Below are 21,685 nucleotides of genomic sequence, written 5' to 3'. Positions count from 1 at the left end.
TGTATTGCAGCAAAACACTAAAAATGATGGTACCGCTTATAAATCATTAACAGTTACTGTGGGTTTCCTATGTGCCAAACTTTGTGGCAAGCATTCTATCTCGATTAATGAATTTTCACAAAAATCCTAGATAGGTATTAGTATCAGCCATTTTTTTAGAGATGAGGAAATTGAGACACTAATCCAAGATTACACAGCTAATTAGTAATCAAGATGAGATCAGCCAGGCAGTCTGCCCCCAGAACCTGTACTCCAATCACACCGAACACAGCCCAGCGCAGTAACTGCAACCAAAATAAAGTGCAATCATGAAGAAAAACAGTGTAACTTTGTGCAATACCGTCTAAGTAAGAAAGCAGGGAAAGTTAACGATACGCTTTATAAAGAGTGATTGAAGTGCAAGTGTTGCTACCGAAGGCTCATCATGATGAGGAGAGACCGAGGCATCACATCACGGCGCTCCCTGCTCCGGAACACCTCCCCACGCGCACCCCCACACTCTCAGCACCACGGGTCTGCTTCCTGCCCCCCTCTCAACACCCCTCCCTGGTAAACCCCTCATCTTCTCCTTTCTCACCTCACCTCAGACCACAGGCTGCAGGGCTGCAGAGGCTAAACATGTTCTCTGGTTTTCAGGAGGGCTAGAGACATTTACGCCTGGTGAAAACACGAAATGATACCATGTCTCTTATTTTTGATAACAAACCTGTTAGCTTCAGTCATGCCCTCCAGGCTGACCAGGCAATGACCTCGCCCAACCCCACTTCCTGAACCCACAGCGGAGGCTGGCTACCCCAGGACAGGGAGGACGGCAAGCACGCCTCACCTTCCCTTTCAGTGTCTGCAAAGCATCCAGGTAGGCGGCCAGCATGGGCAGACTCAAGGTCTCCACCAGGGTGGTGTGCAGCCACTGGACCAGCTTGGTGTCCCAGCTCACACTCGCCAGAGCTTGCCGCACTCTCCTCGCACACTTGTCCACGGCAACACGGCGCAGCACTGGCTCGTTACAAGCCTGAGAGGTGTAAGTGGGGGGACAAAGTATGAGGGCCACCTCGTTAGCAACGTGGGGGTGGGGGGAGCGGGGTGAGGTCAGCTAGCCCGTGAGGCCCGAACTATGGGGAGCCCACGGTGGGCAGGCTTCTAGAGTCTTACCCCTTCGTTGGCCAAGCGGGCAAGCCGATCAGACTGCAGGGCTTTGAGGATCTTGTTGAATAGCTTGTTCTGGGCCATTGTCCAGCCAGTCCTATAAGAGAAACTCTGAGGAATTAAAGTCAAACCCTGGGGATGCTCGCCATGCACGTACACTGTACAAAGAAGATTATGTCATGTTTTTTGTTCCCACTATGAAACAGTATAACTCAAAGTAGCTTAGAACGAAGCTAAAGCACAACACCCAGATTCTGGCCAATGAACCACCTCAACATATACTTGTATTAACGTACACACTACAAGTCAAAACCAGTCACAAACAGAGTCTTTTTGGTGCGAGCAAAGGTAATTAATTACCTAGTGGCTAATATAATCCATCAGTAAACAGAAGCATGGCGCCATTGCACAGACATATTTGAATTTCACAAGTTTAATATTTCACACAAAAAGGCAGACAGGATGAGAAAGCATTTTAATGTACTAAAACCTCAGACTAAGATAAGAGGCCTATTTAATCAGCTTTAGGAACGAAAATATAACAAACGAAGTGGCTCTTCTCCCACTCCTTAAGAATCTACCCCTCACTAATCTTTCTCCCTTTTCCATTTTTTCCCCTGTATATCACACAATTAACAAATTTACTTTTGAATGGTCTGTTCCATATAAGTTAACTCTGTATCATCCCTGCGTATGACCCTGGAAGACACACTTTTACCTTGCTTATGGAAGGCTTTATGGTTCCTCCCCCAGCTCAGCTGTAAACTCCCTGCAGTTAGAAACCTGGCCTACTGCTCCTGTCCCCACCTAATGACACGCAGCACAGCAGTGTGGAGCTGACTAAAGCCCCCCTCCACCCCACTCCTGGCAATCTTAATTACTCTGATACTCCAACTCTGGCCAGTAATCTTCCTAAAGATACTAAGAGAAAGGTAACAGAAGATACCCAATTGTTTACCAACTCTCCCTGCCATAAAAATAAACTGGTGCTTAAATCTCCTTTAAACAATTTTAGGTGGATGCCAGACCCAAAGGAGAACCTGGAACGAGATCAAGGTAGCGCTCCAAATCAGCAGGGAAAAAGTAAACAGGGCTGTGACAACTACCAGCCACCTGGAAAAAGAAAATCTGGATTCCTACACATCACTCTTTACACCAAAATAAATTGCAAGTGGAATAAAAAGTTAAATAAAAATAAAATGACCAAAGTACTAGGAAAAAACAGTAATTTAAAAAATCTAACTACCTATCTAATCTATATCTTAGAATGAGTAAAACTTTCTTTGTATGACCTAAAACCTAGAAGCCATAAAAAGAAGAAAGATAAATGTAACTATATAAAAATTTCAAATTTCTGTAAAGGAAAAAATTAAGTATCATAAATGAAGTCAAAACACAATGAAAAAATAACTACTGTTTCATTAAAATAGAAAAAGCCTCTAGAAAACTACTAAGAAAAAGACAAAACACTCAAAACAAAAACAATGGGCAAAGAACATGAAAAGGCAGTTCATGAAAAGGCAGTCAACCCCCTTGGGCTTTCCCTGGTGGTCCAGTGGTTAAGAATCTGCCTTCCAATGCAGGGGATGTGGGTTCGATCCCTGGTCGGGGAAATAAGATCCCACATGCCATGGGGCAACTAAGCCTGTGCTCTAGAGCCTGCAGGCCACCAACTACAGAACCCGCACGCTGCAACTACTGAGCCCACACGCTCTAGAGCCTGTGTGCCACAACTAGAGAGAAGTCCACACACCACAACGAAGAACCTGGTGCTGCAGCTAAGACCTGATGCCAAATAAATAAATATTAATAAATAAATGTAGGGACTTCCCTGGTGGTGCAGTGGTTAAGAATCCGCCTGCCAATGCAGGGGACATGGGTTCAAGCCCTGGTCCGGGAAGATCCCATATGCCGTGGAGCAACTAGGCCTGTGCACCACAACTACTGAAGCCCGTGCACCTAGAGCCCGTGCTCCGCAACAAAGAAAAGCCACCGCAATGAGAAGCCCAGGCACCGCAACGAAGAGTATTCCGCACTCGCCACAACTACAGAAAGCCCATGCGTAGCAGTGAAGACCCAATGCAGCCAAAAATAAAATAAATTAATTTTTTTTTTTAATTTATTTTATTGAAGAATAGTTGATTTACAGTGTTGTGTTTATTTTCTCCCGTTGCGGAGCACAGGCTCCGGACGTGCAGGCTCAGCGGCTGTGGCTCACGGGCACAGCAGCTCCACAGCATGTGGGATCTTCCCGGACCGGGGCACGAACCCGTGCTCCCTGCATCGGCAGGCGGACTCCCAACCACTGCGCCACCAGGGAAGCCCAATAAATTAATTTTTTTTTAAATGTAGTCATAAGAAGTTCAGTAGTACACTGTTGTGTGGGTGTAAGAAAATAGATCCCTGGAAACTTTGCTGATGGAAATATAAATTAGTACCACCTTTTGGAAAACCAATTTTGGAAAAAAATCAATCAAAAACCTAAATCAGATCATGTCACTCGGCTCAAACCCTTCAACGGCCCCATTTCAAACAGCTGAAAGCCCAAGTCCTTGCAATGGGCTGTCTGGACACCCCCTGCCTCTCCAACCTCATCCTCCATGACTGTCCCCAGCTTACTGTGCTTCCCCACATTGCCCCCTCCCTTTATTTCCCCCATGCACATCCTGCATGCTCTCACAGCACAGACTGGGCCCTAACCATCCATTCCCCTTACCTGAAACAATGGCTCCCTCTCCAATCTCCAGGTCCTTGTTCAAATGTCACCTACTGAGGCTTTCCCTGACTCACCTGTACTTAAAACTGCCGACACCTCACTCCCACCCTGGGATTCCCTATCCCCCCTTCCAGCCATACCACCACCTCACATTGTATCCATTTTATTTATTTGCTTGGTTTGTCCTCCTCTGCTAGAATGTGAAGGCCAAGATGGCCGAGATTGTTGTCCATTTTAGGTGCCACATCCCCAGCACATAAAGCAGTGTCTGACACAGAGTAGGGACTTGAACATCTGCTGAATAAAGAAACAGATGAATTGTATACATACTACGTTCTAAATCCTGTAAATAGTGGAGTACAAATTCAAACCCTCTCACTCCCTACCACAGAAGCGCCTGGGTCCTGAGCAGCAGTGGAACACGGATACACCATGTGGGCCAACTGTAAATTGAGCCCTTCACTATACAGGGTGCCTGAACCACAAGGAAGTTGCTTCAAACAACTTCAGCAATCTCCATTTCTCTTACTTTATAACAGACTAGCACCTTTCCCATCATAACCCACCAACCAGACACCCTCTTTTCTACAGGTCATCTCTCTAACAACATGGCCCAGTAAACATGCAGGTGGAAGGCAAATTACCCTTTGTTATGCACACTGCACAGTTATCCCACTATCCTTTCCTTCCGTAAAATAAAATCTCCACCTACCACGTCTCCAGTTTGACAACTTACCACAGTTACACAGTCCAGGAGAACACTAGCTATGAGCCAGGAGCTGGCTGTGTGCCCTCAGTCTCCTTGACTGTAAAAGAGATGGACTAGATGATCTTCACGGTTCCTTCTAACAGTAAAAAGCTCAGGTAGCTATGACTACTGATGGGAGCAAGCTGAAGTCCAGGATCACAGAATTCTTCAGGGGTACCCTCTACCTGTAGTAGCTTTGTTGCCAAAGCTCAATCCGCCTTAACCTCCAAAGCCTCTCATCCTTTTATAGCCCCTTGTGGCATACGAGAAGCAGTCTTAGGTTTCCTGGAATCGTCCTTTTTCTTATTTTCCCATAGCTCTCTTGGCTTAATTTCTGCTACTTCATTAGGATCTGGTCAGTTTTTGTTGTGCCTTGATATTCAGAGAGATTCTGGATTTGGGAGGTAGGGGAGTAGAAGCTTTTACTCCAAGTTGGGACTCAGGATACTTTGGGACCAGGAAGGTTTGTGGGAACCAGCACCTTCCAGCCCACTGGTTCATAATCTCATTTTCCTTCACATTATTTAAATGTACGACACACTAACATGAGTAGCATGTCTCATATGTATAGTGATTCTTGGATGGGCTTGGGGATTTGGTGGTGGTGGGAGGAGACAGAGGATGTCCACAAGTGGTTATAAAAAGCTCTCTGGGGCTTCCCTGGTGGCGCAGTGGTTGAGAGTCCGCCTGCCGATGCAGGGGACACGGGTTCGTACCCCGGTCCGGGAAGATCCCACATGCCGTGGAGCGGCTGGGCCCATGAGCCATGGCCGCTGAGCCTGTGCGTCGGGAGCCTGTGCTCTGCAACGGGAGAGGCCACAACAGTGAGAGGCCCGTGTACCGTAAAAAAAAAAAAAAAAAAAAAAAGCTCTCTGGAGATACATGGATATTTCCATTTTAATAAACTTCTTTGCTTTTAATGGCTGGCTGTACCCTACTGGTTGGCATTTAGGTTGTGTCCCTTTTATTGCTATTATAAACAGTCACAGTGACCATCCCTCCTCTCCCCAATACACTCAAACACACATCTATTCTATCCATATCTTTACATGGTTGTGCAAGTATCTCTGAAGGATAAATCTCTTGAAGTGGAAATGAAAGATGTGTTAAAATTTCTGAATTTCAGTTCTGTGAAAATAATATGTATAAAGAACCTGCGATATCTTGAAAGCAGTATTATACTGCAGCCTTACCCCCAGCAGCAATGCTCAGTGATAATCAAACAGGTTAAACAATGAATACAATTTCTTCATGTTCAACAATCTCTTGACCTTTCTCAAAGCCCATTGATCATGTTGCAAACCTTAATCCCAAGGACAGAGAATGAGGTATAATTTTTATTTATGAGGTACCGACAGTGTTTTCAAAATTATCCTGTTATTTATTATACAACAGGATGTTTTCTCTATTTGTTTTTCTTACTCTATATTTATCCTGAAACCCGAAATGACAGGAGCAAGGAAAATGATGTGAACAAAATGGGAGGGGGACTACAAGCTATTTAGAAATTACTACCATACACCAATGTCAGCTGAAATTAAATTGAAAAACCACAATGTTGAGAATCTAAAATCCCCAGAAAAAGTTCTTAGGATTGTTGCTGGATATATAACAAAGTGATTCCAAGAACTGAAACATGTTCTCTATATTTTGCCAGTTTCGTGGGAGGCTGGAAAATTAAGTGGGCAGAAAAAAATGATCTAACCCAAGATTAAGAGCATGCAAAAGATATAATTAAGGAAAAATTTAAAAACAGGAGACAGAATTTTAAATACAAGTCTAAGCAGTCAAATAGCTGATGGGAACTGTGGTGAGTCAACACGCTCCCCCCACCTAAACCTATTTAATTTTCATGAGTGCAAAAATGCCTTCTCTCCATTGCTTAGATGAGATCAGACACTAATGTTCTCCACGCTCCCACTGAACCCAAATGACATTCTGACTTCTGGCTCCTCTTATCCAAAGCAGCCAAAAAGTCACATCAGTCCCAGAACCTGATATTTTCAAAGGTAATTCTTTCTCTGATACTAATTCAATATTAAAATGTCTAAAGGATTTTTTTTTTTTAAACCAGAAGGCAAGCAGAGAGAGAGAAAGAACATCAGAGAGAAGAAAAAGGTCACACTTACTTTTTCAGATTATAAAATTCTTTGCTTAAACACCAGGAGAAAGGAAGAGAGGAATGACAGGGACAGAGAGAGGCAGGGAGAGAGGAAGGGAGAGGGAGGGAAAATAAACAACTCCAAGATCTTGAACTCAAAATTTCAAACATCCATCTGAGATTAACACATAGATACATACAATATTGAGAGACATAATTAGAGCAAATTTAGAAAAGAAGAATTTTTTTCAATTGAATTCAGAAGTTCTGATTTCTAAGATAAGACAACCTGCTTTAGGACACTAGATTCTTTTACTGAAATGTTGACAACGTCCTAAAATCCATTTGAGAGCAATGCCCCAAAGTATCATATGTCAGCAGTATTTTGTTAAATGTCTTTGAAAAGCTGTTCATCTAATTAAACTTGGCATTTGACAAACATCTGGGGGAAAAAGCTGGTCCAACTTCTTGGGGAAACATTACTACACCAGCAAATGTATAACATTTTCAAAGGTTCTCCAGGTCACACGATTTTGGCATGCAGACACAAGAACGCAATCTAGACCAGAGGTCGGCAAACTTCTTCTATAACGGACTGGATAGTAAATATTTTAGAGTTTGTGTGTCATATGGTTTCCATCACAGCTATGCAACTCCACAGCTGTAGTGCAAAAGCAGCTACAGACAATACCTAAATGAGTGGGCATGACTGTGTTCCAATAAAATTGTATTTATGGACACTGAAATTTGAATTTCTTGTGTCTTTTTAAAATTTTTTTTCAACCACTTAAAAATGTAAAAACCATTCTTAGCTCATGGGCCATACAAAAATAAGCAATGGGCCGGATTTGGCGCATAGGCCATAGTTTGCCAACCCCTGATCTAGACAATTAAATCAAGAAGAGAGGGATATTAAACTGCTTCATGAAATATCAGGCATTACTAGAGAAACTCAGAGTCAGTTCGGGCTGGGTGGGGGGGCCTTCATTTTCTAAACATAGAAAGTTATCTGAAGGCAGTTGCTACTAAAATAATTCAAGAGGGTGAAATAGGGCACTAAAAAAGAAAATTAAGTTTCTGAATCCACTGATAAGAGAGGTCAGTAATCTCTCTGAGGAAAAACAGATTTCTAGGGAGCTGTCCTATATAGTCCATGAGTTCTTGATGTGGGAAACTGTAATTTTACATGATTTTATACAGGAAGAAAAGAAGCAGCAATTTAACAATCAAATCAAGGGAAAGAATGGCAACAAGATGATTACAATCAAGCAGAGAGAACTAACTGCAACCTCCAAACAGGCTACAGATCCAGAACTTGGGGACAAGGTCATAAAGTGGTGACCTCTGAAATTGAAGTCAGTAAGTACCATCAAATAATGAAATTAACTGTGTGCAAAAGTAACCTACCTGAAGAGATGGTTTGTAAGCCTGTTGCTAATGGGAGAAGGACGCCTCCAAAATCTCATCAGACACTAAAAGACAAATAATCTGAGATAAACTGAGCGCTAATTAATCATATCAATCTGTGGCAATGTCATAACACAGGGATGGAGGTCCACATGGAGAAAGACAAGCCAAAGATTAGAATCTGTCAGTGTTTCTCTGCCGGACTGGGCAGGTGGAGGTGTGCCCTGGCCTAACTCTGTGGGCCCATCTTGCTTCGAGGAAAGATGGGTGCATCCAGCTACCTTGTTGAAGGAGGGCACCTCCTGTGCAGACTGTCCACTCGCCATCCACTGCACAAACAGAATAGCTTCCCAGATTCTCCTACTGAGAATCAATGCTCTGGGCCAGGCCACCCCAGTGTCTCATCTGCCTTGCAGTTGTATCTCTCCTTATAAATTAAGAAACTGGTATTCAGATGTATTATTAAGTCTCTGATGACTTTGGTAAACATGAAGAGTCCCCCCCAAACCTTCTGATCATGACCATGGGCGAACTGATCGAAAAATTCATGCAATTCTCCCATGCAGTTTCTGAAACTGCAAACTGAGGACAAGGCAACCAACACCATAAAGGACACATAAGTGTGAGGCCACCTTGTTCAGCCATAACTAACTGGTCTCTCTTTTTACTACCCTTAAAGAGAAGGTATAGTAGTTGAGAACACTGGGCTCCAGAGTCAGACTGCTCGCTTTAAACAAATCCTTGCTCCACTACTTCCTAAGGTTTCTTCAACTCCCTGAGCTCGGTTTCTTCATTTGTAAAACAGAGATGAAGAAGGGATATGCCTAGGAGAGTTGTGAGATTTAAAAGAGAGAATGCATATGAAGCGCTTGGCACAATGCCTGGCACCTAGAAAGCACTCAAAAAATGGTAGTTCTTTTTTGTTACTACCATAGTCAGTATTTTTAGTATTATTAACTGTAACAATGGTGATAAACTACTTTCCTGAATTCACTGACTCCGGTAATACTCTAGTAGCTGATCTTCATTCACAGCAGTTTTCCTCTTTATCTGAAGCTCTAGAGAGCATTTCCCCTTCTTAGGGCACAACATTAATTCCAATTGAAGACCCCGAACAACTTCTGCAAAAGCTCTTCAGCCAAGGTGCAGAACTGCTCCTCCTTCAACAGCTACTATCCTGATCACATAAGCACACCAGCTCAGTCTCATTCCCTGCTTCCAGCCAAACTCATAAACCATGCCAATTAGCCTCAAACTTTCCTACCCTTCCTGCTATCAAATTACTTCTTTTTCTTCCATTATTATAAAGTAAGAGCTCTCCAACATTATGGCAAGTTTACCACTTACCAACCCCTGATATAAAGATCTTAACACTCCCTTAGTAGGTAAATACATATAGAGAGAGCCATGAGGGAAATGCAAATTAAAACCACAATGAGATGTCACTTCATACCCACTAGAACGGTCATAATAAGAAAAAGACAGATTAAAAACAAGTGTTGCCAAAGATGTGGAGAAACTGGAACTCTCATACACCGCTGGTGGGAATGTAAAATGATGTAGCCCTTTTGGAGAACAATCTGAAAATTCCTCACAAGTTAGACAGAGTAATCATATGATCCAGTAATTCCACTCCTAGATATATATGCAAGAGAAATGAAAACGTATGTCCACACAAAAACAAGTATATGGGGACTTCCCTGGTGGGCCAGTGGTTAAGAATCCATCTGTCAATGCAGGGGACACGGGTTCGAGCCCTGGTCCAGGAAGATCCCACATGCTGCGGAGCAACTAAGCCCATGCGCCACGACTACTGAGCCTGAGCTCTAGAGCCCTCGAGCCACAACTACTGAGCCCGCATGCCAAGACTACTGAAGCCCGTTTGCCTAGAGCCCGTGCTCCGCAACAAGAGAAGCCAGCACAATGAGAAGCCCACACACCGCAAAGAAGAATAGCCCCCACTCACCACAACTAGAGAAAGCCCGCGGCAGCAACGAAGACCCAACGCAGCCAAAAATAAATAAATAAATACATTTATTTTTTAAAAAACAAGTATATGAACATTCAAAGTGACATTATTCGTAATAGCCAAAAAGTGTTAGCAACCCAAATATCCATCAACAGATGAATGGATAAACAAAATGTGGTACGTCCATACCATAGAATATCATTCAGCATTAAAAGGGAATGAAATATTGACACATGCATCAACATGGATGAATCTTGAAAACATTATGCGAAGTGAAAGAATCCAGTCACAAAAGACCACGTTCTGTATGATTCCATCTATATAAAATGTTTGCAAAAGGCAAATTTAGAGAGACAGAAAGTAGACTGGTGGTTGCTAGGTGCTGGAGGGGTTGGGAGGAAATGGGAAGTGACTGCTAATGGGTATGGAGTTTCTTTTGGGGTTAAGGAAAATGTTCATCAAATTGACTGTGGGGATGAATATACTAAAAACCACTGATTGTACACATTAAATAGGTGAATTGTATGGTACGTAAATTTTATCCTCATAAAGTTTTATGTAATAAATAAAAGATAAATAAATATCTGCCAAATGAACAACAAATGACCTAAAGAAGAGTGCTGGGTCCCCACGGTGAGTAGGCTGTAAGAGAAAAAACTAGGCAGCAAACTCATCAAAGTGGGGTGAAGTGTTCCCCCAAAACCACAGACTACAAATCTATTTTTTTTTTTTTTTTTTTGCGGTACACGGGCCTCTCACTGTCGTGGCCACTCCCATTGTGGAGCACAGGCTCCGGGCGCGCAGGCTCAGCGGCCATAGCTCATGGGTCCAGCCGCTCCGCGGCATGTGGGATCTTCCCGGACTGGGGCATGAACCCGTGTCCCCTGCATCGGCAGGCGGACTCTCAACCCCTGCACCACCAGGGAAGCCCTACAAATCTATTTTTAAAAGCCACTCAAATCAAACATCTGTTAGCTTTTCGTACGACTCCAGAACGTTTTCACTACCCTAATTACAGACAATGTAAATACAGTGTCATACAAATGGACATTTATTTAACAGGGTTTCTTTTTCTAGCAGTCTGGGTAACTCAGACATACACGTATGTTAGTACATAACATAACATGTACTATATATGCTAGAGAGCAAGGCATACCTAGCAAATTTAACTCATTTATTTGTTCAATCAACATTTACTATATGCCTACTATGTGCCAGGCAATGTCCTAGGTGTCAGGGATGGAAAGATGGCTGAGATACAAGCTCTCCTCCCAAGAAGCTCACCGCACAGTGAGCTGAGAGTTATCATGCAGAGACAGGAGAACATTCTGACTCGTGTGGCTACAGATGAAATAAGCTCCTAATAAATGTGTTTCAGTGAAAATGATACACATTTACACTGCGGTGACTACTAACCCTGGAGTGCCCGGTCTTCTCAGAAGCAGCCTACCTGTTGACATGCTCCTCCCAGTCCTCTGGAGGGGGAGGTGCATCCGCATCGGTCCTGGCGAAGATGACATGCCGTTCACACTCATTCATCACGCTGCGTGCCTTCTGATTGTCATAAAGTGGCACAGGGGTTGACGTGACTGTCTCCACATCTATTGGGACATCTGACTCGCTGTAAAGAAGTGAGGAAATAGGACCAGCCACACGTACTTCACACAACACAGGTATTTAACGATCATCTGGTTGCCAAAAATGTCTCTTTAATATAATCAGCTTTTATTTATTTATTTGTTTTGGCTGCGCCGTGCGGCATCTTAGTTCCCCGATCAGGGATCGAACCCGCGCCTCCTGCATTGGAAGCGGGGAGTCTTAACAACTGGACCGCCAGGTAAGTCCCTAATCAGCTTTAAAGTATGCATAAGCATATTATATCCACAAGAAAATTATGATCCAAAGTCATCTTTCCCACGCTTGTCTAGATCTCTGCCCTCTGACATGCTGGTATGTGCTGGGGGAACACAAAGTTGTTTTAAAATGAACCTATGCAAAAATGACAAAGAGCTATTTTTTTTAAAAGGACAAATATATTCCCTAAGCATATAGTTGATTGCCTAAACGTGCTTTCCAATACAGTAGGTATAAGCCACGTGGAACTATTTAAATTAATAAAAATTAGAGGGAATTCCCTGGTGGTCCAGTGGTTAGGACTCTGCACTTTCACTGCCGAGGGCCTGGGTTCATTTTCTGGTTGGGGAACTAAGATCCCACAGCTGAAGCTGTGCAGCGTGGCCTAAATAAATAAATAAATAAACAGAATTAAAAATTCAGTTCCTCAGTCACACAAGCCACATTTCAAGTGCTCAACAGACACATCTGCCTAAGGCTACCATGTTGGACAGAACAGATATAGAACATTTCTATCACTACAGAGTTCTGTCGGGCGGTGTTGGTCTAGAGTTTTAAATAAATTCATACAAACTTGCCCTTTCCTTAGCAAGTCAACTGGTAGTTAATGATATGCTATAAAAGCCTATGATTGTCTAAGACAGATCACCTGGAATGCAGACGCCTTAGCTTACTCACTCTGTAAGGAGCCTACAACAGAAACAAACATAAGTGGATACCTGAAGGATCTTTCATACTTTAAAATGTTAAAGAAATCCTAGTGCCATGAGGGTCCTTCACTGCACCAACTTTGTCACCCAAAATCCAATGTCAATCAAACTGGCCCACTGGCTATCTACCGAACATCACTTTAACTTTTTGACCTCAAGGATGTTATTGTATCCATTCCCAATGGCTGGAATAATTACACCATTATGAAATGAAGTGAAATAATGTGCAGCTAGATTTGGTGGTGGGTGAAAGAGCTGATTATCTTCTGTGGACCAGACATTGGACAAGATACTTAGACTTGTCTTCCTAAAATAGAACTCCTGATTTCACCATTCCAACCACATCTTCCCCAAGCCTTCCCCGACTCATGGCACCACCCAGCTGCTCAAGCCAGAAATCTAAGAGTCATCCGAATGTTGCCTTTCCCCTTAACCCTGGCTACTCCTTCCAATTCACTACAGCAGGGCATGTTGGATGGACCTACAAAATACACCTCAAGGCCAACCGTTTTTCTCCACCTGTTACTATTCCTGCTCCATCAGGCTCATGATATCTGGCCCCAACCACTGCAATGGTCTCCTAGCAGGTCTTATCTACTCCACTCCTGCACTATAATCTATTCAACAAAAACTCAGAGTGATCTTTTCAAATAAAAATCCAATCTCTAGCTTAAAATCCTTCAATGACTTCTTACCAACTCTTAGGATCAAATTCCTACATGAGGTAGCCTCTGCCAACTTCTCCCTTAGCTCCCACTTACACCCCCATTGCAACCACATTCTGGACCCAATGGCCTGAAAAGAGTTCCTAAAACATGCCAAACTCCCACTTTCAGGGCCAATATGTGGAGCCAGTCTATAAAAGGACATAATTTTCTGAGTACTGAAATGACCAAATCCACAAAATCTCACTTTAAGAAAATATCATGAGATATGAACACAGGAGTCTCAATATCAAGAAGCTATTACATAACTAAGAGAAAGACCTCAAATTCTATTTAAAAGAGCTCTTCAGTTATGCCCTAGGCCAGAAGCATCAGGATTATGCTGGATTATTCCCTCAAGTCACAGACCCCATGCCCTGTACATTCAAAGCAGGCCAACAAAATGCTGCCCTCACTGGGAAAAGAAATAAAAACCACTATTCTACACGTGTTGAACACACACATCATGGTACTTCTAGCTCATTAAGGCTCACTGGGGGATCTAAAAAAGCAAAACACGAGATCTCTATTCTCCAACAAACCTAAAACCTGTGCCAGGGGAAAGATTAAACATCAGGTCAGATTAAAACAAACAAACAAAAAAACCTCTTCCCAATAAAAGTTTATAAAATTATTAAGGGCATGATTTAAGCATCAAAATAGAATATATCAACAAATCTTGAAACACCAGTAATCAGAACACCTTAAAGGTCAAAAGAACTGCTAAATGAGTTTATTTAGGCCAAAGGTAATTCTATCACATATTACATGGTAAATTTATTAAAAAGTCCTTACCCTATAATGTAGGCGGGCTGAATATGTAACCAGACCTAGGAAGGGTTAAGATCAACCCATGGTGACAGTTCTGTAACAAGCTAAGACAGAAAGCAAGGTCCTGGGGCATATGCTCCTCAACTTTCCAGGTGAAGCCAGGAAAAGCAAATCGAATTACTGTAAAAAGGTTATTGCTGCCAGTGTTGGAGCCAGATCACTGGACTAAAGGAATGAGTCTAATCCTAGGTGGCAATGTTTAAAAGTCAACTCTTCAGTCTTTTTCTTCACAGTTGAAACAATCCTCTTCAATTTCTCTTCCCAGACAAGTCCTGTTATCTAAGTTGTTTGCTTTCCTTTGAACATCTTGCTTTCCTAACTCATTAGATGTCTTGATGTAGGTGTCCACATATAGGCCTGATAACCTCACGATGTTTAACAGTGATGCCTGAATTAAACATCCAAGCCCCACCCCCCCTTTACCATCTCCCACAGTAAAATCCGCTCTAATCTCCAAATCTGATCACTGCCCAGTTAGGGCAATGGCCACCCTTAGGAGAGAAGCCCAAACTCACATGGTACTTTCGTGCTGCCTCCGGGGAGTAACAAAGAGCATGCGGGTGGGGCGGGCACTACTGGCATCTGGGTGGGCACTCCACGGCTTGGCATAGCTATGATCCAGAAACACCAGGTCCAGCTCCCGCTCATGCACCGAAAGCTGGAAGAGCAGCGAGGTGCCCATGCGCCGTGCTGACGTCTGGAAGTCCCTCTCCCCACCGCGGTGGGCCATGTCAGAAGAGGGGTAGCAAGTCAGAGAACGGGTACCTGCATGCTAGTCACCTGCAGTGAAAAGTTCCAGTTTAAGTCAATTCAAATGCTCAGAATTTCTTCCAACCTAGAACATCTAACAGGCTTCTTTTGTGACCTTCTAGCATTCGTCATTGAGTATCCATCACACTACAGACCCTTGCCCACGTAGGGAGGGCTCCTGAGATCCCACTCCACCACCAAAAAAGGCTATAGCACCACCTCCATCCTCAATCTCTACAATTTGGTCCACTGCAAAGCCGAGGGACTCCAATGTTCACCAAGGCAGATACTAAACTTGCTTGGCCAGCGCCCTAATTTCCTACGTGGGCGGGACGGGTTTTGGCAAACAAGAAGAATTACAAATACTAATAATTCTGAAGCTAAGGGTCTCTACGGCTGCACACCATTTCGAAAGCTTCCCATAGCCGTCTCCAGCAGTAGCGTGAGCATCCCAGGAACAGCTGCTTAACGTGGGCCTCACGGAAGCCCCTGACGTCTCGTTTGTGTTAAACAAAAGTTTTGCAACGACTTCATAATGTTCTGGAGTTTTAAAAATATACAGGTGAGAGCTCCTCCCCAAAATCTGTAACAATGCTATGCGAGAAAGACCCCTCTCCCTCACCGAGGCCGGGGTGGTCCCTGGGGAACCGCCCTCCGCTCCAGGTACCCTTCGGGGGTCCAGCCACCGAGCCTCAAAACCGCCCCAGCTGGTAACCAGGGCCTGTGATTCGCACGTTACAGACGGAGGCGCCGGTTCAGGGGGATGGAGTGACTTAGCCAAGGTCACCGAGAGTTCACGACGAGGAGGAGCCGCCTCCCGCCCACCCCGGCCCCGCGCAGCGCCCGCGTCACGGCGGCCCGAGCCCGCCCCCGGCCCCACACGGCCGTCCGACCCAGGCCGCCCGGTCCCCGCGCGCCCTGGGAGCCCGGAGGTCCTCACCGAGACCCCCGCCCACACCGACCCGGGCCTCGACCCCACCCCGGGCCCGCCACCCCCGCCGGGGCCGACCCTTCCCTCACCCGCAACCTTCCGGCCGCGCGCTCAGCCCTGGCCGGATTCCTGTGCGCTTGCGCATTACCGCCTCCAAGCCCCGGCGCCCCGGGCACCGAACAAAACGCGGAAGTGGATTACAGCCTGGGAAGGGAGGGGCGGTGAGCCGCAAAACCCGGAACGGATATAGCTGCGGGGGAAGAGAAGAGCCCAGAACGCGAGCGGGTCTCGCAGGCAAGACAGCGCAGAGTCCGGAGTTCGGGCCTCTTGCATCTTCAGCAGGGAAAACTAGGGCGAGGGAGGAGGCTGGCTCCTGCAGCCCCTGTTCTCGCTTCCCCGCATTGTTGCTTTGCCGGGTGGCTGGCATACTTCTTTTCTTTAATTAATTTTTATTGGAGTATAGTTGCCTTCTTTTCAAATCTATGTAAATAACTGTTTAAGAAACTTACAGAGGCTTCCCTGGTGGCGCAGTGGTTGAGAATCCGCCTGCCAATGCAGGGGACACGGGTTCAAGCCCTGGTCTGGGAAGATCCCACATGCCGCGTTGTAACAAAGCCCATGCGCCACAACTACTGAGCCTGTGCTCCGCAACAAGAGAGGCCCGCGCACCGCGATGAAGAGTGGCCCCCGCTCGCTGCAACTAGAGAAAGCCCTCGCACAGAAACGAAGACCCCACACAGCCATAAATAAATAAATAAATTTTAAAGAAACAGACTTACAGACGTAGAAAACAAACTCATGGTTACCAAAGGGGAAAGCGGGGAGGGGGATAAATTAGGAGTTTGGGATTAGCAGATACAAACTACTATATATAAAATAGGTAAACAGGGGCTTCCCTGGTGGCGCAGTGGTTGAGAGTCCGCCTGACGATGCAGGGGACACGGGTTCGTGCCCCGGTCCGGGAAGATCCCACATGCTGCAGAGCGGCTAAGCCCGTGAGCCATGGCAGCTGAGCCTGTGCGTCCGGAGCCTGTGCTCCGCAACGGGAGAGGCCACAAAAGTGAGAGGCCTGCGTACCGCAAAAAAAAAAGTAAACAGTAAGGTCCTACTGTATAGCACAGTGAACTGTACTCAATATCTTTAAATAAACTATAATGGAAAAGAATATGAAAAAGAACATATATACATATATGTGTGTGTGTGTATAACTGAATCACTTTGCTGTACACCAGAAACAAACATAGCATTGTAAATCAACTATACTTCAATTTAAAAAAAACTGTTTAATTTATAATTGTGATAGTAAGGTCTGGTATTTAGAGAATGCCAATCAAGTTGTAAGTAACATAAATAACCTACTTTATTTAATCCTCTCAGTGACTTTATATGCTAGGTTCTATTATAGTCATATCCATAGAAGTCAAGTATTTTGCCTAAGGTTACACAGCTAGTAAGTATCAAAGGCAGAACTGGAACCAGGCAGCCTGGCTTCAGAACCTCCTCACAGCTCCATTCCCCACCATGTCTACTGCAATAAGGAAAAGTGGATGGTGATCTGAGCACATAGAACAGCAAGCCAGCCTTGGCTTGGGTGATGGGGTGGGTGTCCCTGGGAAGGTGACCTTAAAGCTGAAACCAAAGGAAGAGAAGACGGTAGCATGGTAGATGGTGGGTGAGAAGCTCTCCAGGAGAAGGAACAGCAAAGACAAAGGCTCTGGGGCAGAAAACAGCTTTAGAATATTTAAAAAAAAAAAAAAAAAGTGGCAAGAACAGTGTAGCTAGGAAGCAGTGGTCAATAAGTGGAGAGAGATGAGGTTGGAGAGGCAGACATAACTCAGACCCTAAAAGGCCCCAGATGCCCCAGTAAGAATTCTGGTACTGACCATAGATTGCTTTGAGTTAACTTTCCTCTGTGTTTTGTAAAGAGAGAGTAGATCCTAAAGTGGGGGATGTTACCCTTCTTTGTATCCTTCAGAGAACATAGCCAGGATATAGGGAATGGATCCTGTGTTGACTGATTGATGACCGATCAGTTGGTTGACTGACTGACAGTGGGACACCAAGGCAAGAAACGTGGTTCAAGAAGAAAAATAAATCTTTACCACTTCACACCCACTAGGATGTCTAAAAAAATCAATGGTGACAACAAAAAATGTGATAAAAAGTGTTGGCAAGTACATGGAGAAATTGAAACCCTTGTACATCGCTGATTGGATGGTAAGATGGTGCGACCTCTTTGGAAAACAGTCTGGCAGCTCCTCAGAATGTTAAGCATAGAGTTACCATATGACCCAGCAATTCCACTCCTACATATATACTCAAGAGAATTGAAAACATATGTACACATAACAAGTACACAAATGTTCACAGCAGCATTATTCATAATAACCCCAAAATGTTAACAACCTAAATGTCCATCAACTGATGAATGGATAAATAAAATGTGGTATATCCATACAAGGGATGTATCAGCTCATAAAAGGGAATGATGTACAGTTGTCACCTGGTATCCAGATTGGTTCCAGGACCCCCCTTGGATACCAAAATCCACAGATGCTCAAATCCTTTACATAAAACAGTGTAGTATTTGCATATAACCTACACACATCCTCTCAAATACTTTAAATCATCACTAGATTACTTATAATTCCTAATACAAGGTAAATGTTATGTAAATAGTTGCTGATGCACAGAAAATTCAAGTTTTGCTTCTGGGAACTTTATGGAATTTTTGTTTTTTAATATTTTCCATCTGCAGTTGGTTGAATCCATGGATGTGGAACTCATGGATTCGGGGTGGTCAAATGTACTGATACATGTTACAAAACGGATGAACCTTGAAAACATTATGCTAAGTGAAAGAAGCCAGACACAAAGGCCACATATTATATGATTCCATTCATATGAAATGTCAGAATAGCAAATCTATAGAGACAAAGTGGATTCATGGTTTCCAGGGGCTATGGGAAGGGGGAAATGGGAAGAGACTGCTAATGAATATGAGGTTTCTTTTCAGGGTGATGAAATGTTCTGGAATTAGATAGTGATGACAGTTGCACAACCTTGTGAATATACTAAAAACCTGAACAGTACTGTTTAAAAGACTGAATTTATGGTATGTGAATTATATCTTAGTAAAGCTGCTATTAAAAAAATGCTTTATTGTTTTAAGACACTGAGATTTTTGGAGATGTTTGTTACCTCAGCATAACATAGCCCATCCTGACTGATACATCCAGCCAGACTATCAGTCAAGTGCAAGGGTGGAATAAAGACATGTGCAGACCTACAAACACTCAAAAAATTCAGAAAGCTATGGAAAATCGTGTTCCACTAAGATGAGAGAGTAACTCAAGAAAGAGGAAAGGATCTGGGAAACAGAGTCCAACACAGGAGACAAACGGGGGAATTCTAAAACTGGTGGTGAAGAAGGGAAGCCCCAGGATGATAGCTGTGCTACAGGGCTGGGAGCAACCAGTGTAGACTAGAGAGGAGAGGAGGCCAGGAGAGATCTCCCCAGGGCTCAGGGAAAATGAAAAAACTGGTAAAATACCTGATGGATTTGAACCTGGGGGAGACTGTATTAAAAGGAGATCACAGAGCTGTTGAAAGATGTTAAAAGACTTGGTCAGACTTTTAAGAAAAGCAAGCAAATGAAAAAACGAAGCAATTTGTAAATTACAGAAAAACACAAAGTTGTATTAGAAAGGACGAGGAGGACTTCCCTGGTGGCACAGTGGTTAAGAACCCACCTGCCAATGCAGGGGACACGGATTCAAGGCCTGGTCCAGGAAGATCCCTCATGCCGCAGGGCAGCTAAGCCCGTGCGCCACAACTAGAACCTGCACTCTAGAGCCTATGAGCCACAACTACCGAGCCCGTGTGCCACAACTACTGAAACAACTAAGCAATGAGCAACTAAGCCCGTGCTCTGCAACAAGAGAAGCCACCGCAATGAGAAGCCGGCACACCGCAACGAAGAGTAGCCCCAGCTCACCACAACTAGAGAAAACCTGCGCAGAGCAACGAAGACCCAACGCAGCCAGAAACTAATTAATTTAAAAAAAAGAAAGGATGTGGAATTGGAGGGTACTACTTGATCTGCAGTTAAAAAAACATACATTATTATAAAAATGAAAATACTGAATGTAGATTTAGCTCCCAAATGAGATACAATTATGAGAACAGGATGCAGGAAAGGCAGGTGTAAGAAAGCTGCCATGGTGTGATAAACAGCAGTAGATAATATCTAAAAGTGATGAGTTGGGGGAAGTTTGGGAGAGAGAAGTTAGGAGGTGGGAAAGGAGTGAGAGATGATATAAAAGAGATGACTTGATAGACAGAGTCTCAAAGTGAAAAATTCAAGGGATGCTATTTAAATATGCTATTTAGAGGTTAATACTACTATTAGGATGACAGGAAAAGAGCAGCCTTCGGTCCATCTCTCCCCACGCTTAACTCTCTTTCCCTGGCAGTTATCCTGAGCCTTCGTTCTGCTGTTTTTTTCTTTATACTCTGATCAGCACTGTGTATGGGTTTGTATCTTTTCTCTGCCCCTCTTCCTTCCTCAGCACACCAGGTTTATCATTTTTTTCATTCTTTGCCAATTTGGGAGGTGATAAATTGTATCTTGTTGTATTTCTTTGCTTATTAAGGAGGTTGAATTTTTTTTAACATCTTTTTTGTTTTTTGGGCTTCTGAGTCCAATTTGGCAAAGTGATAAACAGTATCTCATTGCGTTTCTTCCTTTTCTTTTTTCATAAATTTATTTATTTATTTTTGGCTGCATTGGGTCTTCGTTTCTGTGCATGGGCTCTTCTCTAGTTGTGGTGAGCGGGGGCTACTCTCTTGTGGTGCATGGGCTTCTCACTGCGGTGGCTTCTCTTGTTGCGGAGCATGGGCTCTAGGCACGCAGGCATCAGTATATATGGCTCACGGGCTCTAGAGTGTAGGCTCAGTAGTTGTGGTGCATGGACTTATTTGCTCCGCAGCATGTGGGATCTTCCTGGACCAGTACTCGATCCCGTGTCCCCTGCATTGGCAGGCAGATTCTTAACCACTGCGCCACCAGGGAAGTTCTCATTGTGTTTCTTTGATTATTAAGCAGGCTGAATTTTTTTTACATCTTTTTTTTTTTTTGGTCCATTTGGACAGTCATCTAATCTATACTTTGCCCCATTTTCCTTTGGAGTATTCATCTTTTTCTTATTGAATTATAAGAGCTGTTGCAAACATTCCCTACTTTGATATATCTTTATTTATTTTTTTTTTTGTGGTACGCGGGCCTCTCACTGCCGTGGCCTCTCCCATTGCGAAGCACAGGCTCCGGACGGGCAGGCTCAGCGGCCACGGCCCACGGGCCTAGCCGCTCCGCGGCATACGGGATCCTCCCGGACCGGGCACGAACCTGCGTCCCCTGCGTCAGCAGGCGGACTCACAACCACTGCGCCACCAGGGAAGCTCTGATATACCTTTTAAGGTATATTTTTCTGTACAAGAATCTTGAATTTTATGCGGTCAAATCTATCCGTCTCTTCCTTTTCCTGGGTTTGCCTTTTGTGTCATGCTTAGTTTGGAAAATTATTAACAAAGCAACAAGCATTGTGTTGTGTTTACATTTCAAGAAAAACTGTCAGGAAGTACTTTTTAAACCTGCTGAAAGCAGTCCTAACACCAAGATCACACATTCAGTTTTTTTGGGTTTTTTTGCTCTAAAACATACCCATGCAGGTTTTAGAATGGGTAGTAAGCTTACTGCTAAATTGTTTCATCAACAAATATACTTTTTTAAAACATCTATTAATTTTCACGCTAACTA

At 43.9% G+C, this 21,685-nt stretch overlaps 1 protein-coding gene across 14 annotated transcripts in view; it reads right to left on the bottom strand.

The window, feature by feature from the left end:
- Positions 1-16,030, bottom strand: part of KANSL3 (KAT8 regulatory NSL complex subunit 3) — a 41,873-nt gene extending 25,843 nt beyond the window's left edge. For 3 of the 14 annotated variants that reach the window (XM_027128956.1, XM_027128951.1, XM_027128949.1), the window contains exons 1-5: positions 15,341-15,518; positions 14,702-14,966; positions 11,538-11,708; positions 1,153-1,243; positions 827-1,012 (exon numbers count right to left, since the gene is read on the bottom strand). In XM_027128956.1, coding sequence (XP_026984757.1) covers positions 827-1,012; positions 1,153-1,243; positions 11,538-11,708; positions 14,702-14,916 — 663 coding nt within the window. In that variant the 5' untranslated portion in view covers positions 14,917-14,966; positions 15,341-15,518. Of the gene's footprint in view, positions 1-582; positions 631-826; positions 1,013-1,152; positions 1,244-8,118; positions 8,184-11,537; positions 11,709-14,150; positions 14,967-15,340; positions 15,519-15,558; positions 15,889-15,956 lie in introns of those variants that run through there. The other 11 variants (XM_027128946.1, XM_027128952.1, XM_027128944.1 and 8 more) reach the window with 10 other exon arrangements.
- Positions 16,031-21,685: the final 5,655 nt, after the last annotated feature.

Source organism: Aethalodelphis obliquidens, unplaced genomic scaffold (genome assembly GCF_003676395.1).
Source record: "Aethalodelphis obliquidens isolate GAN/ISIS:26980383/991018 unplaced genomic scaffold, ASM367639v1 scaffold35, whole genome shotgun sequence".
Lineage (NCBI taxonomy): Eukaryota > Metazoa > Chordata > Mammalia > Artiodactyla > Delphinidae > Aethalodelphis > Aethalodelphis obliquidens.
The sequence above is the reverse complement of the archived record's forward strand: the minus strand, read 5'-3'. Positions and strand labels throughout refer to the sequence as shown.